Genomic DNA, 15,635 nt, shown 5'->3' on the forward strand with positions numbered 1-15,635 from the left:
TTTTCCTGGCTTAAAATCTTGGCAGAAACTTTGTAACCATAAGTCAGGATTGCGCCCCACTCCCCTCTGTGCCTTTAGCAACTGCGCAGGCCTCGCGTGCAAGGTCTAACCCTGCACTTACCAACCGTAAATAGCACCTGCTCAACCGGCGTCTGAAACTTTGGGCAGGCTGGGCGGTGAATTTAGGCACTCGAGCGGCTGTCGTCACTTCCTCTTCCTGCTTCGCATAAATGTCTCTTGCAGGATCTGGCACAAAGGCTGGCCTCTCGGGCTGTGCGCATTGAATTGTCGGTGGAAGAAGGAGCAACTGGTCAGAGGCACGGGAATGAGGGCTTCTTTCCGCCGGCGGAAGGGAGCATTTGGGCGCAGCTCGTTGCGGGGTTTCAGAAGCCGCTATGAATCCAGGGCGGTCTCCGTATTGCTTGCGGGAGCGGAGGTCGCCGCGGCGCTTGCGTTGCGATGCGTCGAGCCCGGAGTAAGTTTGCAAATCCCCGGGGGTGGCTGGTGGGGTGCGCGCGGGAGAGCATCTAGTAAAACGCGAAGAGGGGGCGACAACAAGCGGAGGCTGGTGTTGAACGTCTGGGTGCATTGCGAATCCCGCTTGCAGGGTACGGCCTCTGGTCCCATCAATGGGCATTTCCTCTGAGAACCGTTAACTGGATCGAAGTTGGTTTTGAGCTGCACCTGCGTGGATGAAGCGGCTTTCTGCTGAGTTAGACCAGTGGTCTGTCAAGGTTAACTCTGACTGGCAACAGCTCTCGAGGGTTTCAGGTCGTCGTCGTCGTCGACTAGAGTTGCTGGGGATGCTTTGGTTTTGGTGCCCTTCTTGGAAGATTGGTTTATTTCAGTTCCAAAAACCTTTATTGGCATAATGATTGGTTTATTTCAGTGGAACTGGTACCCTGGTAATGTGGAACCCCGGGGGATCTTGGAATGAACTGTGTTGCCCACTCATCTATTTCTTCTGCCCATCAGAAGTAAGTTTGAAGAAAATTGGTAAAAGTTTGCTTTAGATAATGGAGATTTTCTGTCTGCAGTAACTGCTTGTAATTCTTGTTGATGATCAAAATAAAACTGGTGTTTGGTGACACCTTAGGTCAGGGGTGGCCAAACTGTGGCTCAGGAGCCACATGTGGCTCTTTCACACATCTTGTGTGGCTCTCAACGCCCCCTCCCCACCCCATCAGCCAGCTTGGAGATGGCATTTGTCTCTTTAAATCACTTCTCCAATCCAGGTGGTGGTTTGGCTAATGCATTTAAAGTTAAAGTTGCTTTATTTCTACCTCTCCATCCCTCCTTTCTCCCCCCCATCTATTTCCCTTTCTTTCTGTCTTGATGTTCATATCTGATGTTCACGTCTTTCAGCTGTCAAACATCTGACGTCTATTCTGGTAGCTCTTACATTAAGCAAGTTTGGCCACCCCTGCCTTTGGTCAAGAGTGGCCAAACTTGCTTAATGTAAGAGCCACATAGAATAAATGTCAGATGTTTGACAGCTGAATTACATGAACATCAGATGAACATATGAAGCTGCCTTATACTGAATCAGACCTTTGGTCCATCAAAGTCAGTATTGTCTTCTCAGACTGGCAGCAGCTCTCCAGGGTCTCAAGCTGAGGCTTTTTCACACCTATTTGCCTGGACCCTTTTTTGGAGATCCCAGGGATTGAACCTGGGACCCTCTGCTTCCCAAGCAGATGCTTTACCACTGAGCCACTGTCCCTCCCCGATGTTGGAGAGCAGGAAGGAAACAGGGGAAGAGGGGGAGGTAGAATGAAAGCAACTTTAACTGTATTCTCCCAAGTCGCTGGCTTGGCTTGGAGAAGTGATTTAAAGAGACAGTTGTCTTCTCCAAGCCTGCTGAAGGGATGGTGGGAGCTTCAAGAGCCACACAATATGCGTGAGAGAGCCACATGTGGCTCCCAAGTCACAGTTTGGCTGTCCCTGCCTTAGGTCTTTAAGGTGTTACTCACCTCCTATTTTATTTTTCTGCTACAGATTAACGTGGCTACGCATCTGGGATTAGCATAGGGAATGGCAGGTCTCCCTGGATTGGGATGGGGTTCATCCAGATAGGGAAACTCCTGGAGATTTGGGAGTGGAGCCTGGGGAGGACAGGGACTTCAGTGAAGTACAATGCCATTACAGTCCACTCTCCAAAGCACATATTTTCTCTAGGGGACGGATCTCTCTAGTCTGGAGATGAGCTGTAGTTTGGGGGCATCCCCAGGTCCTACCTTGAGGCTGGCATTCCTAGATTATTAGCATAGTGTTGGGTGTAAGAACTCCCAGTTTTAATACTTTCTTGCCCACAATACATCTGGAAAGGGTTTGCAGCAGTATTCAGTGGTTTACCTTCTGCTCACAGCCTTGCAGATCCAATGACCCATTTTTGATCAGTGTAATAGCAACTGTTGAGTGTCTTATTTAGTTTATTTAAGTAATATTCCAATGGCTGCCATGTGACATATTTTAGGCTAAGAGACAATGATTGACTCAAGATCAGTGCTTAGTTCTGCTGACCCTTTCTTACATGCTCAGGGAAGGCTGTTCACCACTTTGGAGTCAGGCAGCAATTTTTGTGCAGGCCAGTTTGGTCGGGGATCCTGGAAAGTTTTTTGTTTTATTTTGTTGCATCTTTTGGGCCTGGAGCAGGTGTCATTGAGGGTGCATGGGGGGAGGTATCTGTGAGTTTCCTGTATTGTGCAAAGGGTTGGACTAAATCAGGTCTGTGGACCGGTCCGTGGCCTGTTAGTAACTGGGCCGCAAGTTGTATAATTATTTCATTATATATTACAATATGATGATGACAACATTGGATTTATATCCTGCTCAATTCCTATGACAGCTATGGCTGACCCAAGGTCATTCCAGCATCTGGAAGTGGCGGAATGGGGAATCAAATATGGTTTTCCCAGATAAGAGTGCACACACTTAAGCACCACACCAAACTAATAGAAATAAAGTGCACAATTGTATCATCCCGAAACCATCGCACCCTGCCCCCCCAAAGTCTGTGGACAAACTGTCTTCCGCAGAACTGGTCCCTGGTGCCAAAAAGGTCGGGGATCACTGGACTAAATGACTCTGGAGATCCCTTCCAGCTCTATGATTCTAAGATCTCCCAGTCCATTTTTGGTATCTCTGAAGGATTGAATCTGGGTTTCCGCAGCCCTTATCCATTGTGTTAATTGCTGTGGGGGTAATCTGCAATTTTGTGTTGTTGTTTCTAATTGTGCTGTTTTAATTGTGATTTGTAAGCTGTCAGGAGGAAAAGTAGGATATAAATATTTAAATAAATAAATGTCACTGTAGTCTAGGGCTTTTTAGTTGTGCTTCTGAGAGACAGCATGGTGTAGTGGTTAAAGTGATGGACTAAGATCTGAGAGACTCAGGTTTGCACCCCACTCATGCTTGTAAAATTGCTGGGTGACGTTAGGCCAGTCACACACTCTCAGCCTAGTCTACCTTACAGGTTTGTTGTGAGGATAAAATGGGAAGAGGAGAATGATGTAAGCTGCTTTGGGTCCCCTTTTGGGGAGAAAGGTGGGATATGAATTAAGCAAAATTCTTTAAGTAATTCATTCGGGCACATGTGTGAATTATGGGTGCAGTTCCTCTGCCTGTTCCCACAATGCACATGAAGAGCTGCAACAGCTCAAGCAAGAGAAAGACACCCTCCTGTGTGTAATGGAGTGCATTTCTTCACAAGGGCTGCTTCCTGTTCAGTTCTGAAGTTCTATAAATCTGACTTCCGATGTCGAATTTACTTTCATTGGTCTCATAGCATTCGTGGCTATAAATTGAGTTCCTTGCCCTTGAAAAGCTGTTTGAAAGCATTCCCCCCCCCTCTTGTGCAAAAATAAGAGCCCCGTGGCGCAGAGTGTTAAAGCTGCAATACTGCAGTCCTAAGCTCTGCTCATGACCTGAGTTCGATCCCCAGCAGTAGCTGGGTTTTCAGGTAGCCGGCTCCAGGTTGACTCAGCCTTCCATCCTTCTGAGGTCGGTAAAATGAGTACCAAGCTTGCTGGGGGGAAAGTGTAGATGACTGGGGAAGGCAATGGCAAACCACCCTGAAAAAGTCTGCCGTCAAAACGTTGTGAAAGCCACATCACCACAGGGTTGGAAATGGCTAGTGCTTACAAAGGGGACCTTTCCTTTCCTTTGTGCAATTAAAAGTGTGCAGATGAAGAGTATTTAAATATGTTAAAGTGTCTAATTTATTCCAAAACACTGGTTTGGCTTTAAGAGATGCAGAATTTGGATTTCATTTTGCACAGAATATGCTCAGCTTGGAATATAGTGTGTGAGTGTATTGATGACTTGGTGAAGCAGTACTTGACATCTTTAAGAATCCATGACTTAAACAAATACCGTAACTGTTTGAGGAAAAGGCTCCAGAAAGTTCTCCTGACCGCCTATCTAGAGGCTGATAGAAATAACCAGGGTTGCTGTTGACTGTTGGTTGTGCCTACTGTTCATGCTACACAGGCTTTGTTCTTGGGGGGAGGGGAGGGGAGGAGGAGAGGAGTGCTACTGAGTTTCATCCCTGCCTCTTCACTCTGTCAGCAAACATCCACAGTCTTCTGATTTGTTAACCCTTATTCTTTCAGATCAGACACTGATGACATCCTGCGGGACAAATTCAGGCCCTGCTATGTGGAGCCTTGGATTGTGAATCTTCTGTTGGAGTACAATGAATCAGAAGAAAAGCCAGAAGCTCAATATGGGCAAGTCGTAAAGGTGGGTTAAAGCTGCAATGAAGATGGATGTCTTTATCGAAACACAGAAACTTGTCTCCTTTCTGCTTTTTCTTGATGATCTATTTTTAAAATTGCACTGCCAAATCCCACTACTCCCCCACCTTTCCATTTTAAACAAAATAGTGCAATAATGTTAAGTATGTTTGTATTTTATGCTTTAAAAATACTTTTAATTGTGTTTGCCTGTGTCCTTTATAAAGTTTATATCTCCACAACCTAACATTATATTTTATGGGACACATGGCTTGGCCCCACAAAGTCCCATTTGTGTCAGATCTGGCCCTCCAAACAAATGAGTTCAACACCCCTTGCATAAATGGTGTCTCTAGCCATATAGGAGACAAGCAAGGATCAGTTGGCTTCTCTAAATACTGAGGACATGTTCTGCTTCAGCACAAAGTTTGTTGATGCTTGGATGTGCGATAATTAGTGGTCCTTGCTCGCTCCTTATTCTTGTTTTGCTGAAGCCTAGAATGCAGAACAATTCTTCCCAGAACTGAATTGTATGCTTTCCTGTCCATACCAAGAAGTAAGTGATGCTACTACCTTCCACGAAGAAGCAGGTGGCACTACAACCTTCCGTATGTGAATTAACAAATCATTTATTGGGCTTCCCAAGCTTACTGCCCATTTAAAAATGTACTCCTCTGTTTTTCTTAACCAGTTTCTGTTTCTTATTCTAGCTAATTACTTGCTGTTTACTGGGCACCACAGTTTTCCTACTTATTGCTGAATTATGAAACAGTTTAGTCTTTTCATGATTATCATGAATTTTCCCTCATCCCTCCTGGAAAATGAATTGCTTAAGGAAGGCCACTTGAGTGAGCAAGGAAGTAATGAGTTAAGCACAGAGAAGAAGCAGTGGCTGTGGAACAAACAGCATGGTTTTAAGGGGCAATTGTGGGGAAGGTGTGGCATCTTTGCTAAACAGGGCTCTCTGGTTAAACAAATATAATATTAGGATCTTGCACATTGCTGGCTTTTATGGGGAGCATTGCACTATGTTAATTGCAATCTAAAACCACCAGTCCTCCTTGTGGCAGGTATGGGAAAAGGGATCCTTCAACCACTTGAAATAGAAATAATTAAAGTTTAGTTGTCTGGGTTACGTGGCAAAATCAGATTTGTTTTAGATTTTGCAGGGAATGTCCCCTGTAGCAGTGGCTCTCAACCTTTCATATCTGTCAGACAGAAGACTGGGTTCCACTTTTATACATTAAAAAGTTTTCTGTTCTTACTGCTAGCGTGCTGAAAGATTACAGATGTATAATCTACGGCATGTAAGGTTGGAGATTGCATATCACATCTGCAGGTGACTTGGGGATTAAGGGAGAGCAAATTCCTAATAATATGTTACAAAGACCCTGTATCTGAATAATAGTAGTATATGTACCACCACTGGTATCTCCAAATTCAGGAGTCTTATATGTGCATCCTTTACTAAACAAAGAACTGGGTTTCTCTGCCTTGGGTCCCTGTTTCTCATGACGTATGCTGGAAATGCTTGACCTTATTCCTGTCATATTGCATAAATTTGCCCCTAGGTTTTGAATGAGGCAAGCCGTCACCGTCAAGATGGGCAGGACCTAGCAGCTGTTGTGTACATTGCAGATGGGCGTCACTACATCCACACGGTTGTTCCAGTTAGAGCCATTCAGACGGCAAAAGAGTAAGTGTCAACTTTCCTTTGGGTTCTCAAGTATCTGGTTGTTAGGTTATTATTTATAGAGGGGTCAAACTCACAGCCCATGGGACAGAACCATCCCACCAAGGGTTTTAATCAGACTTGCAGCTGTCTTCCCTCTACTCCCTCCCCTGCCTGTCGTCACCCTTTCAAGATTGAGCTGCAGGAAGCAGAGGACAGGTCTGCCTTCATTGTCACTGGCTTATCTTCTGGGCTGCATTGAAAACACATAGAAAGCTGCAAAGAAAACGTTGGGTGGATTTTCCATTTCCCAGAGTAATCTGTCTGTGCCCAGAGACCTTAATGGAAAATCCATTCCGCATTTTCTTCTGCAATTTTTTGTATGTAATGGAACAGTCTACTCCCCCCTAATATCTGTATGATTTAGTTTGGTCCTATTGGGTGGAACATTTGTTTCAGTTTCTGGTTTTGTATGTTAACTCCAAAAAACAACAGCTTCAGCTGCCTCCTTGCAAATAGCTGATGTTTTGAGCCAGCTATTCTCTGCTGAATTCATCTGAAGAATGGGTGCCTGAGTGACTACTATAATCTGGGAACCAAAGGCCAAAGGGGAATATTACACCTTGAGAACCACAGGAATTTTGAGTAGACGGGGGGCAGGGAGAGAAGCTTGCAGTGCCCAGCCATTTCATGTTTTTTAGCCTCAGAGCAATTGATATTTTTTAGTTAAAAATATAGTTTCTGCTGTGATCTTTGTTTTTTTTCTTTGTTTTATTTTTTAAAATTGCATTGCCAAATCCAGTGATTCTCCCACCTCTCCATTTTAGGCTGCCATCTTTTAAGTGGGGGAGGGAGGAGGTTTGGGACCAACAGAGTTCTACAAACTCAAGGAACTCCAGTTTTGCAGAAAAATATTATTTTCAACACACACACACACACGCTTCTAATATGGGGCTCCATTGCAGAACAAGCGCTGAAGAGGACAACCAAAATTATCTCAAACCAACTTGTAAAGAACCCTGAAACCCTGGAGAGCTACAGCCACTCTGAGTAGACCAGGGATGGGGGGAGAAACTTGCAATGCCCAGCCATTTCATATGTTCCTAGGCTCAGAGCATTTTATATTTTTAGTTTCCATTGTGGTACTTGTGTTTTTTCTTGGTGTTTCATTTTAATAATTGCATCACCCAATCCTCCTATTCCCCCACCTTTCAATTTTTGGCAGGCATCTTTTAAGGGCAAGGGGAAAGGTTTGGGAGGTGTCAGTTATCAAAGACTACTAAATATAGCAAGAGTGTTATTATTTTAAGCATGTTTGTATTTTAAGTTTAAAAATATCTTTTTATTATGTTTTATCTGTATCCTTTATAAAGTTTATGTCTGCGCTACCTGGCATTACATTTTATGAAACACGTGGCCTGGCCCAACAAAGTCCCATTTATGTCAGATCCGGCCCTCATAACAAATCAGTTCTACACCCCTGATTTAGGAGGTTGTTGGGTTATTATTTAACTTCATTTGTTATTGGTGGAGAAGGTGCCATCAAATTGCAGCCAATTTATGGTAATCTGTAGGGTTTTAAGACAGGGGACAAAGCAAGGTGGTTTGCTGTTGCTGCCCTGCATAGCAACCCTGGATCTCTTTGGTGGTCTCCCATCCTAGTGCTAAGCAGAACTGATCCTGCTAGCTTTCAACATCTGATGAGATCAGGCTAGCCTAGGCCATCCAGGTCAGGGTGTTATTCATTGCTAAGTTGTTATTAGTGATCTATCACCTTCTTAGTGAGTCTCAAGACCAGTTACAAAAGATGAAGAGCCATTCAACAAGACAACAAAGACTTACAATAAACAATGCTGTAGGACTAGGTTTACAGAACTGGAAAAAAACAATGCAAACAAGAATCTAAGGCAAGAAAAGCTATTTTAAGGCATAGAATACAATATTGATGAAAGGGGATTACAAAGATCAAGGACATTGCAATAGAAGGGGAGGAGATATGTGTGATCAACCCTGCAATAAACTACAGTATTTAGGCCCTGTTCACATAGTGTGTTGAGTCTGTGTTAAACTGACCCGGTTCTGCTCCAAATATCTTTGTTCCGGATATTATTGATCAGACTGCCATACTGCAATTCAAATCACTCTGCAGTGAAACCGTCTTCTGCCGTCCACATGATGGCACCATGCAGTTCTTTATCCACTTTTATGTGCATGCACATATGCGCACATGCACATAGGTTAAAACGTGGTTATGCACATATAGCTAAGTAGTTTTAAAAAATGGCAACCGTAAACCAGATGTCTGAGGCTCCTTTTGCTCCGGGACAGTTGGTCGAGAACTATCCAGACAGGGAAACTATGTGAAACCGGAGAACTCAAAAAACACCGCAAAGGAGCAGGTAACAAAATACTCCGGTTCCAAGAAGGATTGGGGGGGGGGGGGGGGGGCTGCCTACTACGAGTTAATACCAGGAGGCAGATGTTGCTGTCTGATCAGCCCCTTTTAATCCGGTATGAAATAGCAGCGAGAACTGATTATACTGTGCATCTGAATAGCCCCATATAGAAGCAACCTCCTGTAGTGTTCCATTGTACCATCGTTCTAGTCCCTTGGTGAAAATGCCCTCCTGATTATTTCTTCTTCACACATTCTACGAAATGAGACAAGCATGGTGGTTACATTGGGTTCCTTGGTGTTTGAAACAGCCTATGTTAAGAAGACTGGTACTTCTTGTCATATATGTCCTCAGTACACATACTTCATTTTACATTCCTCGTTTGATTTTTTGCCAATCTTGGTATTATTTATTTTGAAAACCCGTAAAGAACTGTGTAGTGCAGAGACAAACTTAGGGGCAATATGCAGTTATGGCTAGAGATGTGAGGAAATATGTTCATAGATGCATAAACTCAAGCCTTCTTTCTGTGGCATTTTACAGACACAGCTTGTATGTATTTTTATATAAATCAGCATAACCATTCTCTTTCCCCCCACTTAGCTTTCCTCCAAAGTCTGGGTTTTCCAGTATTATGGGCCAGTTCATTGTCCTCCAGAATTTTAGGGTGTGTGTTAAAGAGGCAGCCAAAGAGGTAAGGCTTATGATACTCTGGTTATGTTTTTGTGCATGGCTTTTGAGAGACAGTGCTGACTTATATGATGTATATAATTTTTTGCTAGTGATTTTTCTGTCAGAATATTCTGGTCCCCAACATGGAATTTTGCTATAAGTGTTTGGTAACATAGGACTGGTCAACTGGCCACCAGTGGGAGTGGAATGGGGTGTGAGAGGCCGAATCTGTATGTTTGACCTAATTTTGTTATGCAAAAAATTTGTTACACATTTTGTTATGCAGATGAGACTTCATCTTCCATGTAGCTAACTGATATATTCCACTGTTACAGTTCAAATGGCCTTTGTGGGTAAACTATCAGGGTGGGGGGCAATGTTCCCTCTAAGCTGAGTTAGCGAGAGCTAGCTCATAGATTTTTAGCCTCCAGCTCACACATTTTTGTCTTAGCTCAGGAAAAATGACCCCAGAGCACACTAATGTAAGTTCAAGTTTATTTATATCCCGCCCTTCCCACCGAAGTGGCTCGGGGCGGCTCACAACACATAAAAATCTAGCATAATTTGAATTTAAAACATCTTACACAGTTAAAACAGTAGAATAATAAAACATATAAAACATATAACGGCGGTCTATCAGAACTACACTCAGCTTCCAATGCCAGTTAATTATAAGCCAGCCGGATTTATGCAGTAGCTCACAACTTCAATGCCAGTAGCTCACAAAGTAGAATTTTTGCTCACAAGATTCTGCAGCTTAGAGGGAACGTTGGTGGGGGGTGGCTGCAATAAAGAAAAGGAAGGATGAAACACCACCTTCTTCTGCAAGAGTGGCTCAGCTGATGGGAGAAGAATGGGTTTGGCTTTGTTATATTCCTCAGTGCAGACGCAACCCATGTGACTGTCCATATGAGTCCTGTAACCCCAGGAATCATCATCGTTGGAACCAAAAGGAAAGTTGCTACCTTCCAGGTGGTGGCTGGAGTTCTCCCACTATTACAGCTGATCTCCAGGATCAGTTCTTCTGGAGAAAATGGCCCCTGTGGAAGGTGGACTTTATGGGTTATACCTCATTGAAGTCCCTCCCCTCCCCAAACTGCCCTTCTCAGGCTCCACCCCCAAAATCTCCAGGTATTTCCAAACCCCAAGCTGACAAACCTACCAAAAGGGAGTGAGAGAAAAATCTACATTCATGGGTGCATTCTTCTCACAGATTGCTTCATCCAGGTGATTGGAATTAGACAATTTAAAAAAAGAAACACCTTGCTCAGTGGGCAGAGTTAGAGATTTTCTGGGCTAGGAAAGGTCTGCCAGCCTGCTATCTCCATGTTGTGATGCTCTTTTCCTTGTTCTCAAATGCCCATGACTGGATATTTTGTGTATAGGTTGTGTCTAACTAGTATGATGTTTAATGTTTGTATTTGGCTTGGGATGGGTATTGGTTGGGGTAGAAGAGATATGAAGTTTATGTTACTAGTTCAAATCTGTGTGGGTTTTGTTCTACTGAAGGAAGATGTATTGTGTTATATATACCATAAATAATATCTTAAATAAATAAATAATAAATAATACCCTCCCCTATCTTAATGCCCTTCCGAGGCCAGACCAAACATTTATTTACTTACTTACTTGCCCAGGCTTTTAACTGAAAAGATTCTTTTTAAAGCTGTTTTATGGTCTGCTTCTCACTTGTTTATAGATATCATTTTAGACTGGTGGATATTTTACACTGTTTTTATGGCTTGTTTTGCATCTTTACTCTGGGGATGTTTTAATATCAATATCGTTTTTATGATCTTATTTTGTTTTTACTAGGTGGCATATAAATTTTCATAATAAACAAAAATGTATTAAAGCCAGTGTGATGTACAGGTTAATAGAGTCAGGCTAGGATCTAGAATACCTGGGTTTAAGCTCCCACACTTCTATGGAAACTGGCTGGGTGACATTGAACCAGTCATTCTCTCTCAGCCTAACCTACCTCACAGGGTTGTTGTGAAGATAAAATGAAGGCGGGAAGAAGGATGTAATCCGATTTGGATTCTTGTTGGGGAGAAATGAAGGGTATAAAGATATGAATAAATATTTTGTTTTAATAAACTATCACTTTAAAAAATCAGGCCAGGAAAAAAATGGATCTTTACACTCTTGCATATATTAAGTTCCATCAAATCACTTCTGTCTTAAAACAACTGCTATGAATTAATGTCTTCCAAAACACCTTTTTAACAACCTTGCTCAGGTCTTGCAAATTGAGGGCTGCAGCTTCCTTTTTGGAGTCAATCCATCTCTTTTTAGCGTTATATTACAACCCTCTCTTCACTCAGTTTAGATATTTCTGCAACATTTGGGAAATATAATTATAAGAGACATGATAAAATTTGAAATGTTAAAAGAAAGTCTGAATCTCTCAAGAGAAATATATTACTAACTGCAAATGTGGAATTTGGGCATAATTTGAGGGAAACGGAGAAGATCTTCACAGAAACTCTTTGGTTTTGTCCTTGACTGCTGTTTATTTAGGTTAGCTCATTTAAATGGGAATTTTTAATAACGTCCTCTGTAGGTGGCATCTGATACTATCCAAGCTAATTTATCAAAGATGGTTACAAACATGGGGAATTGAGAGATTATTTTTAGCGTTGCAGGAAGACTTTTAAAAATGAAAAGATTTGTGCATGCAATCGGGGGAAAATCTTAATCAGTTGTTAATCTTGTGAGATCACAGCAGAAAAAAGGGAGATCTAGAAATGACTGGATTTTGTTAAGCTGTGATATACAGCGCTTTAAAAATAAAATATTTGAAGCCCTTGTGGTCCATCATTGTTCAGAACATTCCCAGATCTAGTTTTAACAAAGTTGCTAATGTACTAGAAAGACAAGAAACAGCTTTCAGTTGAAAAGACACATCTGTCATGCTTCTTTTATTAACAGTGCTTGGTCTTCTTAGTAAATAGGATTTCCAGCTCCAGTTTGGGGCAATTCCTGGAGATTTGGGAGAAGCGCCTGGAGTTTGGGAAGGTGCTTGACAGGCATGTGACGCCATTGAGTCTAGGCCTTCTGAAGTTGCCATTTCCTCCTGAGGGGACTGATCTTTGTAGCCTGGAGATCACTTGTGATTTTTGAGAGAACTCCAGGCCTAACCTGGAGTTTGGTAACCCTAAGAGTGATTGGGCCTCCTGAGGCCTAGTAGGCCAGCCTGTGTGAGGAAAGAGTTCTGTGGAGATTTCATTCTTTGTCTGCTGTTGAAGGCAACATAGGCCAGGCCTGTGGTAGGAAAAGGCTGGTATGACCTGGGCCTAGCCAATGAGCCCAGAAGGAAGGTGGCCAGGCAGAGCTAGGACTGAGGCGCAGCGTAGAGTTCCTGACAAAAAATTGGCGGGAAAATTTTTGACAGCTTCACTTGGTTTCCAAATAGTGGCGCACATGCGTGTGAGAGAGAATGAGGGACTGTGTGTGTTCTTTCAGTCTCCTTAGGGAATGTTCTAGGATCACAGTCAGTGTTAGGGGCTTGGGTTTCTCAGCTGTTCTAGATAACAGGGCATCCTCCAGGGCAGCTCTGTCTTTCTCTGAACTGTTTGGGATTTTGAGTGGCTCCCATTTTTGAGACAATTGTGGGGTGACTACTCAAACTTCGTTCTATTGCTTCAGACCAACACAGCTTCCCACCTGAATCTATCCTCTTTTCTATATTAACTGTGGCAAAAAAAGCCTTGTGGAAATACACTCTAATAGGAAAGTAGTAGGGATGCCAACCTCCAGGTGGGACCTGGGGATTCCCCAGAATTATGTCTCATCTCCAGACTACAGAGACCAGTTCCTCTGGAGCAAATGGAAGCCTTGGAGGGTGGACTCTGTGGCATGGTACCCATGTCCTCCCCAGGCCCCATCCCTGAATCTCCAGGAGTTTCCTAATCTGGATCTGGCAACCATACTCTCCATCCCCCACTGATGACCAGGAGGGACCTGGCAATTCTAGAAAGTAGCGTTATATGCATCCTAAAATATTTTGTTTCCTTTTTTGATAACATCTAAGGAATGAGCCTCCCTTTTATATGAGAAAAGACTAATGCATTGAGGGCTGCTTGCTGCTCTTCTCCCATTATTTCTGACTTTAAAAATAATTCTGAGGGAGAATTCTCCAAGGCCTTTTCTTTCCAAGTTTTTATTAAGGAAGCATTCTACATTGGGAAAATATCTCTGTCAGTTGTCGTATTTAAGGCTGAGCCCTCATCTGGGCAAGGTATGCCTAACTGTGCCTTTTCTTTCACTTTCAGGAAGACAGTGGATTCTACTTCAGACTTGATTCTTTCTATGTCACAACCATGAAGAGATGTGCAACAAGGCAGCAGGACTGGTATAATAATTTTTCTGTGCTCTGTTTCAGAGTTAGTAAAGGAGAGAGCCTAAACTTGGTAGTTTTTAACAAACCTGCATGAATTTGTCTCAGGGCTGAGAAATACCTGGAAGTGGTAGGGGGGAAGAAGCTGGGTTTGGGGAGGGGTCTCAACAGGGTATAATGCCATAGAGTCCATCCTCCAAATTAGTTATTTTCTCCAGGGCAACTGATCTTGATCACCTGGAGATCAATTGTAATTGTGGGCAATCTTTAGGTGCCACCTGGAGGTTGGCAACCCTAGAAGGGATAATGGAGCCAGGTTGTAGAATGAATTCTGTAAGACCTTACCAAACAGTGTGCGATAATTTTGTTGACCTGTCAAAGATACAGAATTTTTGGAAGAGACAGGTGAGTTGAGTGGTCAGTTAATTTGGAGACAGACAACAGCTTTTGAGAAGGAGACTTTGCTTCCCATGATGTGTATGCATATACCTTTACTTTTATTCCAGCAGTGCCACTGTTAAGACAGGCTTTGCTAGTCTTTATGACATTTTTTATTGTTTTAGTTGGAAGTTACCATGGCAGGATTGCAGCAAGGTCACAATGTTGAGGGAGGAGCAATTAATTCTTCCCTCTGTGTGGTCCCCCCCCCCATTTTCCTCAAAGAGGAAAACATACAGGTACTGTATAGCCACTATGCATGTTTCCTCCTTGAGGGGTAAATAAAATGAAATTGTTGCATTTGGATGCAAGTCTTGAATTTTATGCTTAATAGTTCCAAAGTTTACAAGCAAACATATAAGCAAATTATGCAATTATAGAGGGGGGGGGAAACATAACTTGCACAGTTACCTTATAGCTGTAAATTAATGAGGGGCTTGCAGAGTTTGGATAGAAGTGCTGCAACCTTGGTTGTGGTGGAAATTGTATTGGAGGGAAATTTTCTATCCCTTGGCTCAGTTTCAAGTTGTTATTGGAAATTATCTGTATGAATCTTAGACTTTTCCCCCCAAGCTACGAATTGGATGGTGGAGGAAGAATTCTCAGGTTTCAGTAGCTGGTAAGATCTTAACCACCTCCATAGAGTAAAAACATCCTGCAATTTGTAGAGACATTACAGTTAAGCAGACCTCTGGACAGCTTCCTTAGTAATTTTCTGCTTGAAAAACATCACTAAGTACAAGTTGACCCTGCAGGGCAGCTATTTTATGATGTGAAGATTTTGACTATAACTGCAAATGTTAAAAGTGTCTTCCTTTTTTGCAGCAATCGGGAGCCATCAGTGCTGCAGAAGATAAAGGAACTGTGGCTGTAAGTACATCGTTCAGTCATTGCTCATTTCTACTTAGTTCTGTGAGTTGCCTTTCCACTGTAGTACTCAGCCTTTTCAGCCCAGAACCCACCTCTAACTGCACCATTCTTTATGGGATCAACTAATTACTCACTCACATCTGTCAGTTTTCTTGCTTTACTCTGCTGAACAGCCAGATGTAAGGGAAGACAAGAGTTCCTTTATATTAAATAGATGCACCTTGTCGGGTGAAAAAATTCTCTTTTCAGGGCACTTTTTGTAGACAAAGCGCGGAGGAACTAATCTGCATATTAGGCTACACCCCCTGATGGCACCATTGTTTCATACTGAGCTTTTTTGCAGAAAAAACCAGCAGGAACTCATTTGCATATTAGGCCACACACCGCTGAGAACAAGCAAGCTAGAAGAGCATTCCTGTGCATTTGCACTCAAAAAAGTCCTGCTTTTGGCATAACTGTTAAAGATACAAGAGTCTGGCCCATCTTTGCCTCTTGTCACCCTCTTTTAG

The 15,635-nt window shown here is 42.8% G+C and overlaps 1 protein-coding gene across 4 annotated transcripts in view; it reads left to right on the forward strand.

The window, feature by feature from the left end:
* The first annotated feature begins 211 nt into the window (after positions 1-211).
* Positions 212-15,635, forward strand: part of LOC132582615 (uncharacterized) — a 29,256-nt gene continuing 13,832 nt past the window's right edge. For 3 of the 4 annotated variants that reach the window (XM_060254273.1, XM_060254274.1, XM_060254276.1), the window contains exons 1-6: positions 212-475; positions 4,614-4,743; positions 6,308-6,432; positions 9,408-9,498; positions 13,754-13,833; positions 15,082-15,126. In XM_060254273.1, coding sequence (XP_060110256.1) covers positions 396-475; positions 4,614-4,743; positions 6,308-6,432; positions 9,408-9,498; positions 13,754-13,833; positions 15,082-15,126 — 551 coding nt within the window. In that variant the 5' untranslated portion in view covers positions 212-395. The remainder of the gene's footprint in view (positions 476-4,613; positions 4,744-6,307; positions 6,433-9,407; positions 9,499-13,753; positions 13,834-15,081; positions 15,127-15,635) is intronic. The other variant, XM_060254275.1, reaches the window with a different exon arrangement.

This window comes from Heteronotia binoei, chromosome 14 (assembly GCF_032191835.1).
Source record: "Heteronotia binoei isolate CCM8104 ecotype False Entrance Well chromosome 14, APGP_CSIRO_Hbin_v1, whole genome shotgun sequence".
Classification (NCBI taxonomy): domain Eukaryota; kingdom Metazoa; phylum Chordata; class Lepidosauria; order Squamata; family Gekkonidae; genus Heteronotia; species Heteronotia binoei.